Source organism: Buceros rhinoceros, unplaced genomic scaffold, assembly GCF_000710305.1.
Source record: "Buceros rhinoceros silvestris isolate BGI_N320 unplaced genomic scaffold, ASM71030v1 scaffold35551, whole genome shotgun sequence".
Classification (NCBI taxonomy): domain Eukaryota; kingdom Metazoa; phylum Chordata; class Aves; order Bucerotiformes; family Bucerotidae; genus Buceros; species Buceros rhinoceros.
Genome location: NW_010395419.1, coordinates 1 through 25,170, shown reverse-complemented (window position 1 = coordinate 25,170; position 25,170 = coordinate 1). Strand labels below are relative to the sequence as shown.

General features: G+C 36.5%; 1 protein-coding gene across 1 annotated transcript in view; it reads right to left on the bottom strand.

The window, feature by feature from the left end:
- Window positions 1-25,165, bottom strand: part of ZFC3H1 (zinc finger, C3H1-type containing) — a gene marked incomplete at its 5' end in the record, with an annotated part of 30,888 nt that extends 5,723 nt beyond the window's left edge. The window contains 20 exons of the mRNA XM_010145547.1: window positions 443-556; window positions 904-1,005; window positions 1,547-1,668; window positions 2,754-2,885; window positions 4,143-4,252; window positions 4,337-4,885; window positions 5,575-5,706; window positions 5,900-6,074; window positions 7,086-7,232; window positions 7,478-7,596; window positions 7,959-8,096; window positions 11,738-11,902; window positions 13,044-13,247; window positions 14,143-14,240; window positions 15,863-15,986; window positions 17,468-17,694; window positions 17,881-18,079; window positions 18,343-18,407; window positions 20,711-21,130; window positions 25,153-25,165. Of these exons, the coding sequence (XP_010143849.1) occupies window positions 443-556; window positions 904-1,005; window positions 1,547-1,668; window positions 2,754-2,885; window positions 4,143-4,252; window positions 4,337-4,885; window positions 5,575-5,706; window positions 5,900-6,074; window positions 7,086-7,232; window positions 7,478-7,596; window positions 7,959-8,096; window positions 11,738-11,902; window positions 13,044-13,247; window positions 14,143-14,240; window positions 15,863-15,986; window positions 17,468-17,694; window positions 17,881-18,079; window positions 18,343-18,407; window positions 20,711-21,130; window positions 25,153-25,165 (3,355 nt within the window). The remainder of the gene's footprint in view (window positions 1-442; window positions 557-903; window positions 1,006-1,546; window positions 1,669-2,753; window positions 2,886-4,142; window positions 4,253-4,336; window positions 4,886-5,574; window positions 5,707-5,899; window positions 6,075-7,085; window positions 7,233-7,477; window positions 7,597-7,958; window positions 8,097-11,737; window positions 11,903-13,043; window positions 13,248-14,142; window positions 14,241-15,862; window positions 15,987-17,467; window positions 17,695-17,880; window positions 18,080-18,342; window positions 18,408-20,710; window positions 21,131-25,152) is intronic.
- Between the last annotated feature and the right edge of the window lie 5 nt (window positions 25,166-25,170).

Here is a 25,170-nt window from a genome sequence, read left to right as displayed (position 1 = left end):
CACTTACATGAGTCACATGAGTTAACACCGTCAGGTTACTGACGCTCTAGCAAGCTTCCAAGTCTCGAATGCCATTTAACAGCAGCTTTTTTTAACAGACCTCAACACCAAATATTAACTCTATACAAACTTAACCTAACCAAACATGAAGTTTTACTACTTATAGCCCTAAGAGGTAAAAAAATCTTGAAGGTCTATAGGGCAGAGCTGAAACGTTCTAGGGAAACAGTTCCTTATGCTTCTCTTAAGAGTCAGGTAGAAATTCCTCCTTAACTTTCAGGCACGCTTTTTTTTTCACTTAAATACAAAAATTTAGGTCAAACTTAAGCCAAAAAATGTATGCAGAATAAAGTTTGCATGCAGGAAATATGAAATTGAGAGCTATTATTAAAAGCACTGTTTTCCCCCACTACTCTTTCATGGATGCGCACATCCAGATTACCATATTTAATAGGTCCAAACTGTTCCTCTTCACTGCTGCTACTATCTAACAGAGGTTTTCTCCAGTACTTTGGTCTCCATTTCCTTTTATCTTTCCACGTTGTAAATGGAGGTGCTGTAAAAAAGCAGAGTAGTAGAATTTTTACTTTTCTGTATTCAAGATTAAAACACCTTTGCTAATAAAGATTTTCAATAAAAACGTTGAGTGCACCACAGTGTGTAAGTTCCAACACTACTTATTTAAAATCTATTGTGCTCAAGTGCCTAAGTCACTTTTCCAAACTGCACTCCAAAACTATTATATTGTCTTAAAACAAACTCTGCTGCCTTTAATCTACTGTAAGGAAAATTTATAATACTGAGATAAATAAGCTGAGCAAGAAAAAATTCTTGGTTTACAAAATCAGATGTACATTTAAAAAGAAAAAATAGATACTGTATTTAATCTATCAAGTTACTTACTGTGACTTTTACTCTCATTGACGTTGCTGGCCAGAAGAACAGCCATCTGATCCACTGACATACGGTCTCTGTTTATACCAAAAAGTTTTTCAACATATTTTTCTGAAACAAGAGAATTCATATCATAGGTAAACATATAAATGAAAATGGGTAGGCAATTTAACAGCAATTTATCACAACCTATGGAAATAGGTCTGCTTCAAGAGGTATGGTAATTTAACATACTAGAACAAAGAAATGCAAAACTGGAAAAAGTCCGTTCAGCAACTTGCCTATATGGTGACAGCATTGTTACAAAAATTCCAGCTCCACAGAAACAGACCAGTCCAGCAGTTACAAAAAGAAGTAAGGAAGCAGAGAGAGAAAGAGACTATGCCCATTGCTCCCCAAGCCCCTGGATCCCAGCAATACTTTATTTTTTTTTAGTCAAATATTCCACAGATCAATGATTTTTTCTTTCTGTGAAGACACTAAGGTAACTACCCACTACAAAGGACTGAACAACTGCAGGAACCTATTTTTTGTATAGCTGTATCTCATATATTACTTCACAAAGTCCTTGCACCCAGAGCTTTTAACGAAAGCTATTCCCTTCAGAAAGGAATCTTTGTATACTAAAAGTGAACAAAAAACTCTTAAAAACCTGTGGCAGTGCTGATTTCTTCATCAGTGCTTTTTTCCGAACAGCCAATCAGTTCTAAATTGTAAGACAGAATATCCTGAAACAGCTGCTTACGGCTAAGAGTGCAGTCTTTCATGTGCTGCCTAAAAGAAACAAATAAGCAATTAATATATTAATATCACAGCAACAATTTAATAAGTCTTGGAACTAGAAAGCTGGGTTTAGTACACTCTAGAGTAAGGCATAAAGAAAATGATACCCAAGAAAACACTACAGCCTGCTTTGAAATTTGTTAAATACGTATGGGTCTTCTCTACACTTAAGCCTGCACCAGTAACTTAATCCTAGTTTGCATTATTTTACTATAGCCCTACTCTTTAAAATAAGCCTCTACACACTTGCTTCACACTAACACAAAACCCCAGTATTTAGAACCTTCCAGTTCAAACAACATCATTATAAGAATTAAATATCACTTTGCATTTAAAAGATTCAAACTATGGCTTGATGGTAACAACTAAAAACTCACCCAAAAACCTGTTTGCCTTTTTCAGGGGCAGACAAGAGAGCTAATCAAATCCTATCGCATTTTTCTAGCAGTTAAAAGTTTCCACTTTGAGTTTACTCCTGATCCATTCATATCCATTCGCTCTTGCACCAACTTTTTAAATATGCTATGCAACATAGTTTAAAAAAACCCTATTTTTAATATAGTTTACCACCATGCTTCTATGAAATAAACTTAGCCAGTATTTTCCCAGAAAACTAGAATGACACTACTAAATGAAATTTTTTTTTTTACATCATCACATATTTCGTATATGCTTTATGTTGGTTAGCAGCATGAGACATCCGTAGTGTGCTTAACTTTATCAACCACTACCTGAGATTCCATGATGATCTGAAGTTATGCTGAAATTATAAAGGCAAGAGGAGTCCCATCTGAATTACAAGGTAACTGAAAGGTGAAATATTCTCTAACAGTCCATACTGCTTTTCTAAACTTACATCTAAAGAGCCTCCTCTCTTCATGGATTAGATGAAATCGTTTCTTTCTTTCCTGCCAACCAAGTATCTGCAACAGGGTATTAAAAATGACTTTTCTAGAACTTGTGCACAGAATCATAAATCTGGACCTTTTAAAGATATTACAAACATGCCTAATTTAATCTTTGAGTCAGACATCTATAAGAGAGGTTTAGTTCAAACAAACCTATGAAGTACTCACCACTGGCAGTCATCATCGTTACATGTGCCTGTTAAATCAAAACGGCAGAAACACTGTTTTGGCTCAATCATATTGCTATATGTTATTGAACTGAGGTACAGTTTTTCCTTGGTTCGAAAATATGGACTAAACCTAGAACAAAATAGGAAATTATTGTGACAAAGCATATACAGTAAGATATCAGTTTTACTAAACAAAGCATTTAAAAAAAACCCTACTTTTTTCTATATTAGATTTTGTTATTTCCAAAAGCCTACTAATTAAATGCATTGCTGACCTATGAGTTAAGAGGAAGGTGAAAACAGTGAGGGAAGGAACAAAACAATACTTCTCAACCTAAACAGATTCTGTTCTAGCGTAAGAGAATGCTTGTCCCTTAGGTGCAGAACTTTATTCACGTAAAAAAAAAAGAGTGGAGTAGTGACCCAGGAGGGAAAGCAAACTACTGAAACTCAGTTTCAGTCTAGTTCTAGAAAAACTGCATTGATGCTCTAGTCAACATCAAATAGAAGTATAAAGACAACTATGAGAGATTCACCACTATGAAAGATTAACCTGAAAAAACAGTGAAAAATCCACATCAAAATTTTAGAATGTGTAAACAAAACAACAACAACAAAAAAATCAGTCTGAGACAATCAGACTAATGCTTGTTTTAAATCTTTTGCTCAAGTCTGACTACATGAATTTTGGGATTTCTAGCTTCTTAAAGAATTGAAGCCACAACCTACAAGAAGTTAAAATAAATACTCCTGCAACGTACAAAAAACATGTTCCATCTTTTGCTACTTAAGAGCATAGAAATAGAAAAACCTGAATCACATGGTAGGATCAACTGCTCCAATTTAATTCCAGACTTCTGTTTTCTAAAATTTAATGTGTAGGAAGAAAGCTCCCTTGAGTCAAAAGGGATGTGTGAAATTAATTCTACTTGCAGCTGCCTACTTTAAGTCAGGATGAACCACTGTGGTCAAGCCTCTTGCCACTGAGCAGAGATCAAAAAAATCTCGACCCTAACAATGTAAATCCTAACCAAGTTTAAAGACTGCATAATTGAAATATGTCTCTTAATTATTTTCCTGGACATTAGATTGCTTCATATTGGATATAAAAGTCCCATTTTCAAACAATTTATTATTATTTTAGTTACACTGAACAACAATCCAGTTGAGGGAACAGTACACAACACAACGCAGAAGCAGCATATTGCACAAGAGCAAGGGACTCCTGCATGACAAAAAGTAACTAAAATCACTGAGATCCCTAAATGAGACCAAACTGTTTCAGGATGGTCAAGTTTCTCACTTGTCTTTCTGTACCAAGGGAGAGCAGTTAATACTCAAAGAACACATACACACAGAAGTCAAAAAGGTGCTACACGCTTCATACCTGTAGGATTTAAATACTAGAAGAGGACTATGATACGGTTGAAATGGAAATGGTTTCACTTCAGTTTGTTTATTTTGCGATGTAACAAAATCCATGTCCACTGAAATTTCCTAGGAAACAGATAAACAGATATACAGCAATTGCAATACCACCTAATAAAAGACAACCTTCACATTCAGTTTTAAAGCATTTACCTGACCACACAACAGATCCTCCTTAGGTACTACAAAGCCAGTACTTTTCACTAGCAGCTCTTTCAAGCTGTCAGCTTTAGCATAAAGTTTTTTCAGTTCATCAATATTCAACCCAAGGAACAGCTCGGGCTCCTCTGATGTCTTTTTAAAAAGTTTGTTTATAGTTTCTTGTTTTGGAGTGTCCATGTGTTTAAGATTTGGTTTAGTGAAAGAATTAGATTCTCTGAAAGATCTCCTTCGTTCTCGGTTTGAATTAGACAAAACTTCATCATCAAAGTAGTTTTCTTCACTGTCCAAGGACAATTTATCCTGTGTAAGATCATGTAGTGATGGCTGAGGTAATGCAAATTCAGATTCCTCCTCAGCATGAGGTGCAGTATTTGATTGTTCCTTGGTCTGAAGTGCACGGGCCTCTTTCAATTTCTGAATCTTTAGAGCATACTCATACTCTAGTTGCTGTAGTCGTTTTTTCTCTAGTGCAATCAATTCCGCTGAATGCTTTTTTGGACTTGATGCAGGGGAGTTCTCCAATTTCAACATCTTGCTTGGCTGAAGAGAAAAAAATTCCCTTTATTTCATTTTGACATTTACTAATCTATTGACAGGACATAAATGAAACATGAGCAAGATACTTAATTCAGAGTTTATAAAAAACATATTTTAAACTGTTCCCAGAAAATTTCAACGAACAGCAGGAAAACCACAAAAGAGTTTGCCACAATTCAGCTGGCAGGTTTTCAGGTTTTTCGGTAACACCTACATTACATCACGTACAGGCTTCAACAGAAGTTCTGGCCATATTTAAAAGGAGTGCTACAAAACAAGTGTACACAGTGGTGTTAAGGGGAAAAACACAAAAAACATTTTATCCTGGGTATTTTTATTTTGTTTCAAAAGATCAGATCCCCTTCTTCAGCATCCTTTCTGGATAGTTTTAACAAGATGACTAACATCTATAGATAGCAAAGTACTTTCTGTCCTTCTTTAACAGGCATATAGCTCCTTTTATAATTCTCTATTAATGAATTCCCCAGCACAAAAACACAGGCTTTGGAAAGTTTATTTTTTAAATTACTTTATCTGTTGAATTCTCTAACTACAGGAAAATAAAAGGAATAATCCTACAGTACTTCTGAAATGTTTTCCTGCTTTCTTGAAATTCCATTTGAATTTAGTTTCCTCAAAATTGTTACTTCTTTTCAAGTACAACATGGTTCAAAAGCAACCAAGAGACTTACTCCAAGATGATCTTGCTCCAGTTTTCGTTTCCCAATTTCCTTACTTGCTACTGCTTTTGCACGGGCAAGCTCTTCCCCGTATTTTAATGCCAGAGCTTTTTTTACTGTAACTCGTTGTTGAACTTTATGAATCTGAAAAAAGGAAAAGAAAGAAATACTACAGCAAGATGCAAATTTTAATAATAAAATAATTTTGGTTAGCAAATATTATCAGAAAAGACATGGGGAATTAATCATTAATTCGAAGAAAGCCTACTACTTCAAAAAATCAGGATTCCCATTTCAAGATTTCCAGCTCTAGGGAACATTTAAAAATTAAAGTTACTTGCTCCTGAAGCTTCTTGAGAAACATCTTATTGGCATTCAAGATCTTCTCTGTTGCTTGTAGCTGTTCAGCCAGTTTGCTAATTTTATTTTCAGCAATTCGAACACTCTCTCTCTTCTTGGCCTCTTGTTGCAACAAATGTTTCAACACAGATTCATCCTTCATCAACAGAACTCTAAAAAGTGGAAAAGCCACGTATGAAAATATTTTCCAAAGGGAAGTTTCTTAGAGCTATCACTGCTCCTCTACACCACTAGTTATTTGAGAACCCAGCTTTTTTTCGACTTATCAAATAACATTCTAGGTTTTTCCAGATAGTCTTAACATCTATGAGACAATAAATACCGGTAGTATATCAATAAATTTCAGTATTCCCAGTACGGCATCTCAGTATAAAGCAGATGAAAGCGTTCCAGTTATGAGACAGGGGAAGGCAAACAAGTGGTGTATCTTTAATGCTGTTTTTAACACTGAGACATCCAAACCACACAGGTTCTTGCTTTCTGTTAAGTAACAACCTAGTTCTTCCTTAGGGCACACATACATTAGCAGACTACAAGCTGTAGTATTACAGCACAACAGCAGGGTAATTAAATATAAAAAGCTATGCATTAAGGGCAGGCAAGACAAAGACTTAGATAGGGTGTGAATAAGGGGGGTGGGAAGAATGTCCCTCAACTAATGTTTGACAACACAGAAATAATCAAGTGGCAATGAGAAGGATGCAAAGCACTTTTATTTTCCACAGTAACTTTGAAGAAGGGTGAAAAGCATGGAAGAAGCATACTAAAAAAGAACAGGCGTACAGGAAAAGCTTCAAACAGCATACCCCTTCCGCAGAAACATTCATTTAGATATATAAGGCATATCCCGCTGGAACACGCTATTCTCAAAGTGTACCATGGAGGGAAAAGCATACTTCTTAATATTTCAGAGTTGTTACATGGCACAGATGATATTCTAGTTGCTCAACACACACAGCTGAAAACAGCATGACAAATCATACTTAGAAGTTACTGAGCACCACATGGGCACTACAATGCAATTACTTTTGTCAACAATAGAATTCAAGACAATAGTTCAAGGCAACAGAAGCCCAATCACTTGCTGTACTTTAAATGCTATACATTGGAAAGGATTTACTGCTTTCATTCTGCTAAGCAAGCAGGGTAGGTGAAATACATACCTGTTTTTCCTAAGCTTTGCTTCTGCTTCTGTGACTTGTTTTGTCACTACTGCTATTCTCCCAATTCCATCAACTTCACCATCAGAATTCGCAGGGGATGCATTGTTCCTCAGTGGATCAGACTTAATTAAGCGTTGCTTCTCCCGACTAAAACAAAGGTTTTAAAAGCAAAGGTGTTCATTAGCTTCAACATCCAATTTGACATGTACTCACATTAATTTTAAAATTTTCAAAAAAAGTAACAGGACAAGATTTCAAACTAAAAATAAAAAGCTTTCCACAATTGCAGTCAACTACTCTAAGTCAGTTCAAATTCAAGCTCTTTCTTTAGACTCCTATGTTGTATAAAAATGGCAAGGCAATTTTACATTAACAATTAAACTCAGTTGTACCTGGCAATCTCTTCTTTTAAGAGTCTGTATTCAATCTTCTTATCTTCTGGTAGAGCCTCTGGAGTTCTCATTGGATCATTTTCTTTTTCTGATTTTGGAGGGGCTTTGATTTTTGATGCCTGTAACAACGAGGTTCAAGTCATTACTAGTTACACTAGTTTAAAATACCACTATTAATCACTATTAAGAGGCATTTCAGCATAAACTTAAACTGTTAAAGGTTAATAAGATCTTTTAAGCCAGTATTTTTGCTAGTAATTGAAGACTGAATTTTAATTTAAAAAAACCCAAAACATTACAAATTCCATCCTCAGAATACCATCTTACCAAAAAAAACATTTTAATTAGCTAGTGTAATCCAAATTACAAATTAATGGCCCAGACAGGAGTAACATACTCACTCTTGCCTGTTTCTAATGTAATCCAATATACAAAGCAAAATAATTACAAAATAAACTTAGTGAATGCACCTAGTAATTACCTCCACATTTCTCCTTGCCTCTTTTATCATAGATTCTAGTCCTCCAAACACACTGCTAGTTGAATTAGATGGCTCTCCATCAGACTCACTATCATCCGAGTCATTTAATGTAACCACAACAGACTTGTGTTTTGGAAGCTGTGGGGAGAATGAAAAAAGTTTTACAGCAAGAAGGAAAAGTTAGAGACAAATACAGCTGAGCACGTATTTATTAGAAGAGAAGAATGAGGTTAATTCCTTTTGTAATCACCGCGCACCAGAAAAAAAGCCTAAGCATTTGTGCATCTCCACTACTAGGCAGATACTGTACCATCCTTGATACTGTAACAGGAAAGGTACTCCCAACATTTTCAACCTATTCCCAAGTATCTGGAGCATCTCCACGGTCATAGGATATGAATCTCAAATCTTTGACTCCTATAATTCAATTGTAATGAAAATTACCTTAATTAACTGAGCATTAACAATCAAGTCTGCATTAGAAATGCTGTGGCAGACATAGCACAACTCCATCTTTCTGACGCATAGTTATGAAGCCTCTTGTCTCACAGTTATACTCAGCTGACCTTACAGTGAGCTGCTCAGGCTGTTAAAACTGGCAGAACACCATCAGTACATAAAGAACATGAAACAAGACTAATTAGGTTTTGCCAACACCACTAAATGAAACAGCTTACTGAAAGTCAGATGACTGCCAACTCCATCACTAAGAAAGATGCAGAAACAAACAGACAATTTATATTAACCTCATGCTCTGGAGTTACAGCTTGAAAAGAAGCAACTTAATTCACGTTTTCAGGACTGCTTTTCCCATCTTCCAGTACAGTTCCGCATAATTACAGTTATACATTTAACCTTTACTGCAGGACAGGACCTCTTCAGAGCTCTAGGTGTCTTTTAAAGCACATATCCCACAAAAAAAACCCCTTAGTTTTTAAAATGAAAAATACCCAATCTCCACAATAATTTATTTTTTATATTCTCTTTCTACAGAGTTCTCAAAAGAATCATATCTTCTACCACTGAATGTACTACAGCTACAATATTTCTGCACCATCATAGCTCAGGTTTAAATTAGTGAAATTCCAATTTATATTGATGCAAGAAAACTGAACAAGGCATTGGTCCTCTCAAATATTCTGACTGCTGCTCCATGGAAACCTAAATTAATCAGGGAAGGCAACCCACCCTTTTCATCTTCAGATGCCCAATACAACCCTTCCCTATCTCTGGCTCTTGGACAAGCGCTGCCAAACTAAAGCAGCCAAGCTGCTCTTGGCGCCATTGTGTTGGGTAAACTGTCTCTAACTGCCTTGCTCATTTTTCTTCCAAGGCAAAAGTTGATGGTGGGGATGGTCAAAGTCATCTTTTCTCCAGGTGATTTTTCCCCAGGTGTTATTTTATGTTGTTCAGCAAAACACATTTAACAATCAGTAAATTAACACCAGGCAACTACCATCGCACTGCTTTCAGTAAGATTAGTTTCTGCTGCAGGGGAACCACAGCCTCAGCTGTAACACAGAATCTCTTGAAAATATGTTTTAGAACACCTTCAATCTGTGGCAAACAGATCCCAGAGTGTCCATGACTACTATGAAAAAGGGTTGCAAGATGTCAATGAAAAAGCAAACCAGTATCTGTGGGCTATATCACTATGCAGAGGTCTTCAACTGCAAAGGAATCCAAAGGTTTCCTTTTCTGAAATACCATACAGCATCCTCAAACACTCAAAACCTACCAAGCCCCTAGAACCATGAAATTAGATTTCAAAAAACTGAAGAATTCGCATTTTCTCTACCTCTGATTTTTTAAATTTCTGAATATATCCCACTATGCTCACAGAATAACTACTGGCTTTTACATTCAAAATTGAATTATCATGAGTTCAGTTTTTTAGGCTCTAGAAAGAAATATCAAATAATACAAAAGTTAAAAAACCTCATAAATATTCAATAGAAACTGTTTCTGAAAGCTTCAACTAAGAGGTAATTGTTATTGTTTTCACACCGAATTGCTTACACAGTTCTTTAAAACACACACCTATTTTATATATAAATATTCTATATCCCAAACTATTTTAAAAAATTAACAATTGCATTTTGTTTCTGTAATTTTTGTAAAAAAGACACTAGCCAAGCTAGTTGATTGAAACACAAGGCATTCACCTGTCAGCTTTAACTAAGTAGCCATCATTAACAGGCACTGAATTTCAGTTGCAGGTTTTTTAACATTTATACATGATGCCTTTCAACAGCACAGCTGGTAAGACATTTATAGCACTAAAACAAACCAACAGCTCCCCAGTAACACACGTTCGCCCTCATTTATGCAACTGCAGTTAATAAAGCCTCAGGACAAATGAATGTGGTAATTAATTTTTCAGAATGGGTTTACTATTTAAACATAAGAACACTTAAATTTTTTAAGTAAACATGAAATTATTATAGGAAGGATGTAAGCATGCCCAAATTGAACCATTACTCTAGTTAGATCTGGAACTTACAAGTAGATTATGAAGATGCGTAGACAAAAAAACAATACATCCATTTAAGCTTAAGAGCACAATTTTCCTATAGAAAGGAAATAGGCCTTAGAGTGATCAAAAATAGGAACATTCAGATCTCTGCCATCTTAAGCTTTTTTTTTCATTATGGCATCAGGTGACCAAGTGATCACTTGGTATTTATGAGCAAGAAAGCTGTCAGCCAGCTACAGCTAGATTTGATAGTGATGTAATAGTCTCAAAGATACTATATATTCCTACCAATTTAGTGAAAAAATTAGCTTATTAGAAACATCTGACAACTGACAGACAACTGACAGAAAAGCAAAGGTGTGGTCTAAACCACACTACTAAATAGAGACTCTGCAGGGGAAAGAGCTACAACAAACCAAGCTTTGTAAGATTTGTTGTTACAATAATCACAAACTATCCACTAAGTATGGTTCACTGCCATAAATAGAACAATAGATTACATGGGCTTCCAGTCTGGCATAACACAGGCGAACAGGTTTCTGTAACACATTTCCAACAATCCAAGGAGACTGCAGACATCACAAACCAGGTGCTAGCTGCATTTGATGCATCATACCTCCCCATGACCATTCAAACAGAGGTCAAGTTATAGAATATGCCTCAAGCTAATGTAATGAAGTCCGCTGACTGAAGAGAAAGAACACTCTCTCCTCTGCTTTCCACCACTCATAGCCATGCCATCTGCCACCATTTTTGTGCTAGCTCTGATGCTCACACACTGTTGACTGAAAAAATTCAACTCCCTCTAGCAGAAGTACACTTTCCCCCCACCCAATGTTACTTTTCTAATTAGTGTAGCGTGTTAAATAAGTTAGGCAACAGGACTGACACTCCAGACCCCAGTTTGGAAAAAAGAGAAGTGTCATTTTTCCAGGATCAGGAGAAAGAGCAAGACCACCACTTTTTTGGCAACAAAGAGGGATTGGATTGGCTTAGCTACCAATGAACGGTACACTTCAGCCTGTGCTAATCTGGAAAAGAAATTAATTGAACTATACAGTCTCTGAGTTTGTTGAGTGCTGGTGTGTTTTGATGTCTCTTAAGCTGTTAAGTCCTTACTTCAGCATCAAATTCCTTTCTAGAAGAGCATATGGATTATCAAAGTTACTAATCATTCAAACGTTTAATGGAAGCTCCACTGTTCTGTGCTGCATCTCTAGAAAACCTTAAGTCTGCTGTTCACGTGAACTGAGGACAACTTCAACTCACAGTCTCTTAATAGAAAGCACCAATATTTCCTTACTGTGATCACTGCTCGTGGAGGCCTCGGTACTCTAACAAACTTTGTATTTTGTACCCGTGGCTGAGACACAGTATTAATACTGACAGCAGACAGATTGCTTCTTGGCACAGACTGCAAATTATCTGGAACAGGAGGGGAAGGTGGACCACTGTTACTTGAAGTTTCCTATCAAAATAAAACACAAATACAGTCATAAAAATACACACTATACCCCACTATTTTAAAAGACATAAGCATAAATGAGATTGTTCCACACGTCTTGGAACTTAGAATTACAATTTAGGCAGACCATCCAAATGGTTTAGATAAATCTTGCAATTCTGTAATAATATCAAAAAGGCACACAAGAATATGCCAGTTACTCACAGGTCAATTGCAAAAGACTCATGACCTTTTAACGTGGTCAAAAACAATCTGAATTTTCGAAACCACAAACTTTGTTTCTCACTCCAAAAACACCAACAGAAACCAAAACAGTTAACCTCTCCTAACTCCTTTTGCTAGAAGGATGAAACAAAGTTAAGTGTCTTGTTTTCTGACAACTGATAAATAATAAACTTTTGCAGAAAATAAAATCCCCATTCTCCTAAACATACTCAATTTTCAGTACCTTGAAGTTTCATAACTTCTTCAGAAATAGCTGCAATTTACAATTGAAAGAGTATTCCTGGGTGGCTCTTTTTTGGTTTCTTTGGGGGAGGGCAGAGCACAACAGAAACTAAAAAACAGCAACTTAAAACATTTGAAAGTCATCAGAAAGGCAGAATTAAAAAAGCCTGTAATTCTCACTTAACAGATCACATTTAAGATTGCCATAAAAATGATCAGAGGGCTGAAACACCTCTCCAACAAAAAAAGGATGAGAAAGTTGGGGTTGTTCAGCCTGGAGAAGAGAAGGCTCTGGGGAGACCTTATTGCTGCCTTTCAATTCTTAAAGGAAACCTGTTTGAAAGATGGGGACAGTCTTTTTAGCAGGGTCTGCTGTCACAGGACATGGGGTAATGGTTTTAAACTTAGAGAGGAGAAATTCAGACTAGATACCAAGAAGAAGTTTTTTGGGGTTTTTTTTTTGTTTGTTTTGTTTGGTTTTTTTGGGTTTTTTTGTTTTTTTTACAATGAGGGTGCTGAGATGCCCTGTACCTGGAAACATTCAAGGTCAGGCTGGACAGGCTCTGAGTAGCTTCTAGTTGAGGATGTTCCTGCTCACTGCAGAGCGGTTGGACTCAATGACCTTTAAAGGTCCCTTCTAACCCAAAACACTCTATGATTACCATCTAGAGGTTTACATTCAAAAACCACTGAGTACCTCAGATCTGAAAGCTCGTTTGTTGGCTAGAGACTTGAGTAATTCTTCTCTTAAAAGCATCTCCTCTTCCTCTTCCTCATCAGCAAATGGTGGTTTTGGTGGTTGTTCAGGCTCTTCAGGGGGAAGAGGTGGAAGAGGTGGAGGCGGCTCAAGAGAAACACAAGAAATACCTTCCACATATAGTTGGCTCAAAGATGGTACAGGCTGAGATAAAAGGAAAACAAGGGTTTGAAACATGAAAATTACTACTACTTGGATTATTTAGAAGTTGAGACCTAAATTATTTCACAGTTCAGAAGTAATTGAAACTGCAGTGGATTTAGATCTCTGCCAAAGGCTGCTGCTGAACAGTAATTACTCAAAAAAGATAACAGAAATAAGGTTACATTTGGAGAGTAAGGCAGTCCATACATACAAACTAAACATAAACTGAGAATTCAGAACCAGATACAGTCCAGCCATAGAACTATGGCTGGCTGACCACACAGGTTCACACTGCATGAAAAAAACAGTCCTTAAACAGTTTAATTAATTTGTCTTAGCTAATAAAATTACTATTTTCCTTAGCCAAAAATTCAGAAGCTGTCATGGCAGGGAATGGCAACTTTCTACATGTGGACTATTAGGTAAGAAGACAGACAGTCAAAATGCACGAAGTTGGAAGGAAGGACTGTGATGAGCTATATTTCTGGCTGGTTTTTCCTCCTGCTAGGTAATGTTAGAGAATAAGCATATCTCCATACGTAGCCTAGAGGTAAGAGGCAAAGTTGCCTTGCACTAACAATTCCAATTAATTACTTTTCCTTATGTGCTTCAGGCAATATTTGCTTTCTGTTATGAAACAGCATAGCTCTAACAAAGGAGATAAAATTTCAGTTCAATAGGGAAAACTTCCACTAATAGGAACTGGATCAGCCAAAAATTAGCTGAAATACAAAGTTTTTTTTTTAAAACAACCACAAGTCTATCAGATAGTTCAGGAATCACCAAATACATAATTGTACCAAAACCAGAATCTAAACTTAATCCTAACTTTAGCATTAGAAATAAGATATGAGAAATATCAACATTTTCAAGAACTGCTTTCAAGGATACTTACTGGAATTGGAGGTGGCAGTGGCAAGGAAATTGGTGGTACTGGAGGTGGAAAATATCCTATTGGACACTCGAAGAATGGAGGCTGTACTGGAGAAGAAGCTATAAGTAAAAAAACTATCAATTATTAAGAAATCTGGCAGTTAATTACCAAATACCAACTCATGCTTATACTTAAACTGATTTAATGCAGCAAGAGGAGACAAATATATTTGTTATGCTCCAATTTGAAAGGTAACGGAAGACAGCACAGTGCATTTATTTCTTACATGTATTTATGTAAGAGTAGTAATCTGTCCTCCTTCTATTTTACATAAAAAATACAAGTACAGCCAAACACTACTAAGGTAATGATTTAGCCCTCATATTTGATTTAATTTGCAAGAAGCTACCTTCTTAAAAATGGTATCTCAACAATGAGTCTCCAGATTACTGGCTATCAAAAAAACCAATACAAATTAGGACAGAAGCAGTCCAAATGCACAGCTGATACCGAATTCTGAAATGTAAAACTAGAGCTTGAGATGCTTCATCAAGAGAAGATTCATGCAGTTTACATGTCCAAAACAGCAGATGCAGTATTTTAGCAACCTAATGTACAAGGTAGGCTGACAGGAGAAAAAAGGAAAAAAACCCAAAAAAATATGGAAGATGAAAAGCAAGAGGAAGAGAACCGGCCAATAAAGTAATATGCTTAATAAAGCTTTATCAACACTCCACGTGTTGAGATGGAACAAGGAAACCTAAATACCTTAAATGCACCTCAAACTCAGAGTTAATAAATTACTCAGGCTGGAAGAGTCCTCTGGAAGGCATATGCCCCAGCACAGGTGCTCAAAGAAAGGCTGCCTCCAAAGGCAGGTTGCCAAGGGCCTTGTCCAGACAAGTTCCAAGTACATTTCAGGATGGAGATTCTACAACATCTCCAGTTAACCTGTGCTAGTGTTTGATCATGCCCTGTGAAAGTTTTTCCTTATATCTAAACAGAATTTATTTTGTTATAATTTAAGCATTGCTCCTTGTCCCGCTGCACACTCCATAAAAGAATTTGGCTATGTCTTCTCTGTAACTGCCCACCAGGAAGCTGTTAGCCTTCTCAACACAAACTCAGCTCTCCCAGTCTTTCCATAAATCAAGTGCTCTATTCCCAATAAACTTTATGAAAAACACGCCTGAAAGCTTCCCTTAGTCAAAAAGGTCCTTTGCTAAACTCCTTCTAGTACATCACTGTCTTCTAGTCCATCTACTGTGAAACCAGAAAACTGCAGTCTCAGCAGTTTTAAGAGCCCTCTCCAACCACCCACCCATTACAATCACAGTGATATAACCGAGGCTGCAGTTCATCCTTATCATCTGAAGCCACACTGCTGACTCCCATTTCACTTAATGTTCATCAGGTAACTCCAAGGCCCTTTTTTGCAAAGCTGCTGCCTATCCAGTCAATACCATGGGGCCCTTACTTTCTACACAGCTGCTTGGGAAAGTAAAATAAACTTTACAGTACTGCAATGAGACCAGTATGACCTTGAATACCTTCAAAATACCACTACAACAGAGTTAGAGAGGAAAGAGTCAGCATTAAGACAATTAGCTCCCCTTAAAATGTTAGTTCTATAACTGTCACATGTCAAAAGGAAGACCTTCCTTCTAAAATCACAGCTCATTTCCTACTTTTCAACTATTTTTACCAATCACCATGTAAGAAAACTGTAAATAAGTCTTACCTGGAGAGTTGGTTTCACTATCCGTATCCATAGCGACTTCATCATAATTATCATACTGATATATGCCTCCTGCACTATCTGTAGACTGCTTATCAAAAGACCATCTCAAATCCGTATCTGAAGACTAAACACACAGAAGAGTATATTCTATTTAGCTGGTCTCATGTGATTCTTTTAGAGCAAACCCATTAAATGTAAATTTTAATTTTGTCTTCCAGCTGCTTTATAAATACAATTTGCTAGCTTGTACAAAGAGACCAAACTGAAGATTACCTTTTAATCAAAGCCATTGTAGGCAGTGACTTGACAAATTAATGGGACAGGCAGTTTTAAAACTGGATCTCTTCATGGGCAGGGGGTGTCATTATAAATAGAATCAATTTTCAAATACCTATTGGATCATTATGTATCTGGTAAATTGCCATGATTATATATCTCTGAAACACGGAAAGAGAATTCGATGCTTTTATTGTTTCTGTTAATCTGTCATGGCAATTCTCACATGGAGAATCCTATTATTGTCCCAGAAGCAGTCACATACCACACTGAAACATACTCAGAGACTGTCAACTAATAAATCAGATTATTTAAAGAATGCCTAACACTATACGCCTGCCAGTCAATGTTCAGTGAATACTGAAAATACGCAGAACAGGTACATATGACTTAGACTCCTCAGTTTCTATCTTTCAGAGGAATACAGTAGACATTTCGGTAGCTTTTAGAATTTCTACTGTTTACAGCTAAACACTTCTAGCATCAATTTTCCACTTGTTATTATGATAAATGGGACTCTTCCGTATCAAATAAGGAGCCCCAATTCTCCTAGTTGCAATTTCATTTCTCCTTACAACACCAGTAGCTCCAAGCACTCAGAGCACCTAGCTGCAGCATCTGTACTGTTTCCATGATGAAAGAATTAGTGCTGGAGAAACACTGGCTTTTTTGGTTTTGTTTTTTAAATTACCAATGCTTTAGACAAGAACATTACTGTTTCAGGTGGCTTTTGTTCATCTCAAGATGAGAGAATGAAGACAGCCTACAAGTACAGCATGACAACCCCTGCAGTAACTCTGTTTCTGCATGAATTTAACACAACTCTATCATACTGTAATGAGGCTGAAGTAATTATCTTTTGCATCTGGGCATATTTTGTACCTTGGCAAATTAAAAAAATACTATAAAGAAACCAAACCTCAGATGACATTTAGAAAGAAGCCGGCCACTGAACTCAAGAGACACAAAAAGTCTGAAAATTTGGAGACAAAACTGCCATATAAGAGAAGGTGGTCAAGAAAGTTTAGTTGATTCATCTGTGTTAAACTACAAATTGTTCTTTGACCACGTTCAAATTACCTTTAGGAGAAAAGTGCTCCACACTGACTTGCAAGTGTTCAACTCATACAAAACTGATCTTATCAAACCCAAAAGGAATGCCTTTCTAGCATGGGATTAAAATAATGAAAAACTTCTGAGATTTCCTTTCTGGTTTTTTTTATGGGGTTGGGGGGGTGAGTGGGCTGAAAGGAGGGATATAGAAACAGGAGGGGCAAGACATTTCAATCCCAAACATAACACCAGAACACCACATTACAAATTTGTTACCCTGCTTCTTGATCTCCTCTTTCCTCCAACTAGCTTCATAAATCGATTGTACTGCTCTTCTTGATTTGAGAGGTCTCTAATTTTTCTGATTTCTTCTTCTCTCTTTCTTCTCTCTTCTTCCTCTTCTTGTTTCCTCTGGTCTTCCTCTTTCTGACGTCTGTCTTGTTCCTTTTGCTGCTGCATCTTCTTTGATGTTTTTGTCTGTTGTTTCCTCAAAGCTTGCTTGGCTTTAAATATAAAGATATGTGATTAACTTCAGCTTACCTAAATAGTTCCCCCTAATCCTAATTTCTTCAATTGCTTTGCTTAGAAGGATTAAAGGCTCACTGCCCAATGTTTCATATAACATACTACTACTTTTATATCAGAGGACATGCCATTGAAAGCCATTTCAGCAACATTAAACTTCCTACCTGTAGCACTAGTTTTTTTGGTTGAATGTGCTTTTGTACTGGTTTTGACTTTCTGTGTTACACTTTTTGTTTTTGTTAATTTTTCCTTGCTTTCCTTCATCACCTGTTGTTCTTTTTGCTGCCATTTTTTACTAGCAGACTGAAGTGCAAGAAGTCTAAGTTGTAATTCAGACATCTCCTCCTCATCATCAAGCAGCTTCTTCAGAAGAAAAAGAGAACAAAGGATAAGACAAAAAGTCAAGAAACATCATTTAATACTAAATCCTTTTTGAAAAAGTCTTCTGAAGTCTGTCCCAAAATTTTTTACCAAGAGAAAGCTTAAAAATCGTATTGTACTGCAAGTATCATTCCTTGAGAACAGACTGCTTCTATTACTGAAACATTTCTGGACTGCACCTTAGAAAAAGCCATCAGAGGATTACAATGCAATTATGCCTCATCTACAGAAGAATACTTTCCTACCTTTTCAGATGTAGCATCTGAACTGCTAAGCTTTCGCACTGATGTTTGCTCTTTATCTTCTATACCTTCCAAAAGAAAAATACCACATTCTTGCATAAGCTGGTTTTCATGAGACAGAGCTACATTAACACGACATACAGATTTTAATCGATACAAACATATTTTATCAGTATCATTGGTATATAGTGTAAAACAGAATAACAGTTTTATGTATGAGATCACATTAACAAACATTAATATAGACTTGGGACATCTGATGAAATCCACATCATCATGATGCCATTAGCCTAAGGCAAGATGCGTTATCTTTAAAGAATTCTGTCGTGAGGCTGACACACATTTCACCAAGCAGCAGAGAAAAACAGATCTGGAAACAAGGGAAGACAACAACTTCTTGCCATCTATTTCATGCTACCATCTCCTATCAGCTGCTGTCCTGTGCATCTCAGATTCCACTGGCAGCTATTTTGAGTAACTGGTCGTTCTTTTGTAGACTTAAATATAAAGGCCCAAAGCTGCAGTAAGAACACACTTGCTCCATTTCACGCCAAAGGAAAATTTTCTTGTGGAATTCAATAATAAATAGTAATGCTTTCCTGCTAATTATTAAGATGCTGACATCCTAATTTGTTAGGCTGCCCAAAAGCCATATGTCCACTTGATTATTACATAATATATAAAATATGTTGATGTGTATATATAATATACATTATGCTCTATACTACACTACTATATAATTTATTATAGCTAGTAACTATTAATTTAACTGATAGCAAAAATATAACTATAGAAGTTATATACAACCACACATATATTTATGTTTATCTGCATCAGAGAAAGGAAATAAATGTTTAGAGAGAAGTTTGGAGATCTCTTCCTATTAGCCTGTCTTCAAAGAGATTCCTTCTGACAGTTCAAATCGTTAGAAAATAAGTTTGCACTTTCACTCTCCTAGAATTTTATGAAAAGCCACATTCAGAAAGGCACTGTTTAAAATATATCAGCACAATATACGTAAAGAAAAACAGCATGTAGCAAATGCTTGGATATTCCTGCTTGCACAAGCATCCATTTTTTAAAACCTCACATACAGCATGTATTTTCACTATCATATGAACTGTATTTTCAATCTCAGTGCTTGTTAAATTTGGATTTTAAGACTTTTGCTTCTTCAGTAGCTCTTTCGCATCCTGCCTTGCTATGTCCTCTTCCTGCAGGCTACTGGGTTTTCTTCTATGGTTTATGGTTTTTCTGTTGTTTTTCCTTATGTCTACCATTAAAAACCACATTGTTTCTGAAAGAATACAGAAATCTATTTTTGATTAATGGGAAAGACTCAAGAGGAAAAACTACCTAGAACGAGATGGTTTAACTACTAATTATCAGTTCTCTTTCAGTTTCTTTATAGGCTTTGTTTTCTAAATTCTCATTCTGATGTGACTTTCAGTGCTCTAGTCCTACCTTTCTTCATACTCCTACTAATTACTCACTGGTATTCCTAATCTACCCAATTACTACTGTCTTCCCACTCAAATTGATAGCTTACACACACTGACAAATTACCTAACATGACAAATGATATCCACAAACACACCCTTAACCACACCATACACTTATAACGAAGCAGGAGAACAGCAAGTTTAGGGTAGCTGCCTTATTTGCTGCAGATTTAAAATCAAGCTCAAGGACTTTCACCACAGGTCACATGGACACAGTAACTTGTTTCTCACTAACTGGTTCGTGCATCTGTGCAATTATGCTCTTTGGCCTTGCAGTCCAGAACTACCTGGACAAGATATTTATTCTACCCTTCAGCTACATTTCTTCTACAAACCCCTTCTATTTGTGGCCAGTGATTACTTCACTATTTGTGGATATAATAATGACCAAAATAAACCTGGTGAAAATATTTCATTATCTTGTTACGCTTAAGAAAAAGCAGAACAAAGACGAAATGCAGAAAAAAGTGCCTCTAAACGTTTTCAGCTAAAAAATAATCACTTTTTGCTTCTGAAAAAAAGAGAAACAGAAGAAAAGCTTTCAGTGAAAGCCAATGATTTCTGCTGTGAACAGCAATAAAAACCTTCAAGTCTTGTCCTCATGCTTTCTGCCAAACTATCAAATAGTCTAAGATGACACATTAAGAATAAAACACTCCCAAAACATGTTTCCAAGCATGTTTATGTACATCAAGGAATTACATAAAACAGGAGTTAAGTACATTAAACCTATAGCTTAAAATGTTTAACATATTAATTAAAACCAGTATTTTATTTGAAGCAAAATTTTCCCCAGCAACTTCTAAAAATCATAGGTAACAGCAAGCAAAAAGAACTTTACAAGTTAAAACAACTTCATAAGTAGTTACCTTGGCTGGATTCTGTGACTTCAGATTTTTGTGATGACTGTTTTGCTCCTTCTTTCCCTTTTTTTAATCTGCTCCTCTCAGCTGGAGTAGGCAGTTTTTGTCTGAGAGGTTTCAGTTCAAATGCCTGAAAGGCTATAACCGGATTTTTCTCCTCAGGAGATACTTCTTTTATAGCATCCGTTGTAATACTGTCATTTTCTACAGTTATTTGGTCCTCAGTGTCCACTGTTTTATCATCATCTTGTTGTTCATTTTCTTTCCTGCTGCTCAAAGCCAGTCTTTCATCTTTATTAAGGTATTCAAGCTCTAACTGTATCTGCTTATACTTCAAGAGCAGATCCTCAAAACTTTCTTCCACAGAGTTTTCGTTTTTAGAAGAGTAGTTCTGCTTTCTAGATGGGGACCTTCCAAAAGTTTTAGCTGATTTACAGGTCAAGAAAACTAAGACAAGAACATGTGTAACCTTAAAACAGCAGCAATATTACCACTAAAGACTAAATTTTGACAAACATAATTTAAGATCATTCTCATATATTTTAGTTTTACCTTAAGGCTAGCTTGAAAAAACATACCTTATAAATACGAGCACGTAGAAGATGTATCCATTATTATATATTGACAGCTTAAATAAACATTTTCTCAAACCAACAATTTAAAATATCCCACTTATGACAAGAATTTCATGACTTGCTGAGAAATCTTGTCTCTTGCTCACATCCCAGAAACAACTGCTGTTTGCTGTTGCCGACAAGGTTTCCCATCAAAGAGTAAATTAGAGTCTGTAACTCGAGCATTGAATTTAACCTGTCTTTTTCAGAAAGTCAGATGGGGAGTCATTCTTACCAATTTCATCCTTTCATAAAAAGCTAAGTCTAGCCACAGCATAATTGCACACTGTAGTAACTGTAACTCAACAAATGAGGTAAGGCAAAGAATAATCAACTGAAGGTAACAAAAAAAGTACAAAGTGGGTAAAGATTTGCAACAAAAACATTCAAAAAATGCTAAAAGAGGATTGGGAATTACTAATTACTCAGAAAAGGCTGTCTATGCATGTCCAAGGGATAGATTTTCTTGAAAACATGCTGTCCAAGGCAGGCAATGTAAATATTCTTATGCACCTGTACCCAGAATAAAAGTTCTCACTCTTAAAGATTCACTTCCTCTTACCTTAACTTGACACCTGAAAAGCTGAACTATCCCGTAAAATAATTATGCTTGAGGGGAAATGTTTTAGGCTACTGAGTCAGGTTTGACTTATTTCAATATCAACCCCACTGTGATGGCAGCTGACTCACACCCAGTTATGTGAAATGCTTTTTCATCAACCTCATCTCTTAAAATGATAAACAGACTAAAACTAAAAGCAAAAACAGGCATCCTCTGAATGCAAGATACTGAATCCAGAGGAAGATAACTTTATATTTGTCTTCTGCTCACCACACATATCAACAAGTGGGATGTTTATGTTAACTTCTGACATAGTATGAAGAACCTTGGTATGCATCCTACAAAAGCAACTTTCCTATCAAGCAACGTTTTGCTATACAATGCTTTCTTCTCCACCAAAAGTGAAGAATGTTTGCATCACCACCAAAAGCAGAAACTAATGAAGATCAACTCCATAAAACCCAGAAAGCAATCAAATAATCTATAAACACAATGAAAATTCTAAGAGTTATGTTGAAGCGTAACACCAAATTACGCAATAAGCACATTTGCCAAATCCACTTCAAACACACTTCTACCTCCAAAAAGAACTACATTAGTGATTTTGTGAGTCACAGGGAAGTCTGAAACTAATTAAATTATTTAATTGATAAAAATAAGTCTTAACTATTATTTGATACTGAAATACTTTAATAGCTTCTACAGTCATCTAAAGTTGGATAATGAGACAAAGTGTTGAGGGTTTTTTTTGGTGTGTGTTCAGGGTAATACAATTGCTAGAGCTCCCATAACAGTATTAATCAGAAATTCTGTGTTTCAAACAGAATGATGAAGCAGCAGAAGAGCAAGTTTAGGGTAGCTGCCTTATTTGCTGCAGACTTAAAATCAAGCTCAAGGACTTTTACCACAGGTCACATAAAAAAATTTCTACACACAGAATGCAAGACTACACGGAGTGCTATGAAAGGCAGACAGCCATATACACATTAAAACAACAGTTATTCTTCAACCAATTGAAGAGCAACTCCATCCTACACAAAAACAACCAAAAAATCAACTGAAGAAACTGGATAGGTAGAAAAGAAGAAAAGCATACATTATGAAGAGTTCAGAATTCAACAGAAAGTCACATGTCATCCCATATTTCAGACTCAAAACTGCACAATTCTCCATGCAAGAATTTCTGCAGAATGACTAACTAACAGCTTGCTGATGAAGTTGCTAGGACTTAAAACAGAAAAGCCTATTAAAAGGTAATACCCAAAGAAAATTCTTTAAGTATTCCACCATATAATTTACTCCATTTATAAATATACCCTCTACACAGCACTGTGTTAAGTACTAGTTCCAAGGATAAAGAAAAAAAGCCATAGCCATCTCTCTCTTAGCAGACACTTGAACATTTTCCTAGGGGAATTCCAAATACCATTCTAAGCCACAAGACTCCCTGCACCGGTTGATATGAGGGTCTCATCTGAAGTCACATACTCACAGACTATGCTCCTAATAATTAATTAATTAGCAACAGAGAATTAATTAATATTAGCAACAGAGAGGTATCTTAGTATCTGGGAATACTGCAATATCAACTCCTTTAGGTGGCAAGGAGGTGAAATATACAGAAAACAACTTTTGAGAGAAAATCAGGGGCTTTAACTATGAGCCACAAAAAAGTGATCATCACTTACTAAAGAACAATATTAGTAGAACCTCCTCTCTCATGTTTAAATGTAAGAGTGAACCTAAGTATCCGGGGGAAAAAACCCCAGAGGTTCTAATTTTCTGCTTTTGATTTGAAAATAGAATTATCAGTTTCTGAATGTTCCTTTACTTAAAATGGGACTCTATATCAGTATTAAAAAGCACTGCAAGGTCTGTTTAGGACGATCAACCCATCTGCCCAGCAAATTACTCATTACACATAAAGTAACCATTTTCTGGTACTCAGAACAATTCTGCAAGTTAAGAGACTTAAAATCTATTCTTGGGACTAGAGCAGTCTTACTGTCTGACCTTGGACAAACCACACCTTCTCGCTGCCTCTCAAGGTAATATCCTTGAATGAAGATTTCTTATTAATACTTCAGGAATGCTGTAACTTTACCAGATGAGATTAAATAAGTGCATCTCTTTATCATTAGTTTACATATTCCATCCACATTAAAAAAAATTTTACATGGATAACGTTGTATTTAAAATAAATTAAGATCCAACAAGTAGCTTCCAAAGCCTTAACTGCCAGCACAAGTAGGAAAAATACCTATTCCTGGGATCAGCCAGCACATTCAAGCAAACAACACACATCCTTCCATTACTGGTACAGAGGACAATAAAACACTGTAAGACTCCAAACAGGTTTTAAACACTAGCTCTCTCACTCTGTGGTTTTTTTATACTTGTCTACATTTTCAGTTGGACAACAATGCAGTTACATCAAGTGTCAGTACCAGGCTGCCCTCAACTCAAACTTGCCATCAGTTATGCTTTTTTCTATAGCAAACCTAGAAAATAGAGGAGCTTTTTTCAGCATTTTCACAGTTTTCTACTCCTAAAAGGAGGCAGTATTAGAACACTCACTGAAAGTCACCTAAGCAATTCATAAGAGCAATCGGTGGAGAACATCCTACAAGGAATCCTGGGTATGGCTTTATAGAGAAATACAGCATTCCTATGTGACCCGAACTTCCATATAAATCGCACTCCGTGCTCATAATCCCAGTTCAATGTAAGTTTAGATTCAGCTACACATAACAGCCTCTGAAAGGCCGGAAATAAAAATGAAAAAAAAAAAAAACAAAACAGTGGATCTTTCATTGCCCAATAAAGGAAATTAATAAGCTTAGAGGTTTAGCTTTACAGCCGTGACACTTCAATTATATATATTAAAACTCGCACCGAAGACTGACCCCACTTCACAATATTCACACTTCGGGATAGAAAAGCAGCTAGCTGGGATTCAGTTGACTAAGGCTTTGTTCCAGACCACACTTTTTCCCTACGCGGGTCTGATGGGCCAGATTGCAAGCCAGGTCACGGCAGTAATCCGACTTGCCAGCAGTCTCATGAGAAGCTAGGGCCACTGGCCCAACCAACCCACAGACTGGAAGTGGAGCCTGCCTCTCCACTAACCCTACGCGAGTCCTACTGCTAGAGGGGGAGGGAAAAGTACCCCTTCCCAGGGCTTTCGGCCACGCAACGCGGCACTGACACACCCAGGCCCACCCGGCAGCACGGCCTCCCCGCCTGAGCTCCCTCTCACGTCTCAAGGATACATTTTCGAGGCGAGGGCT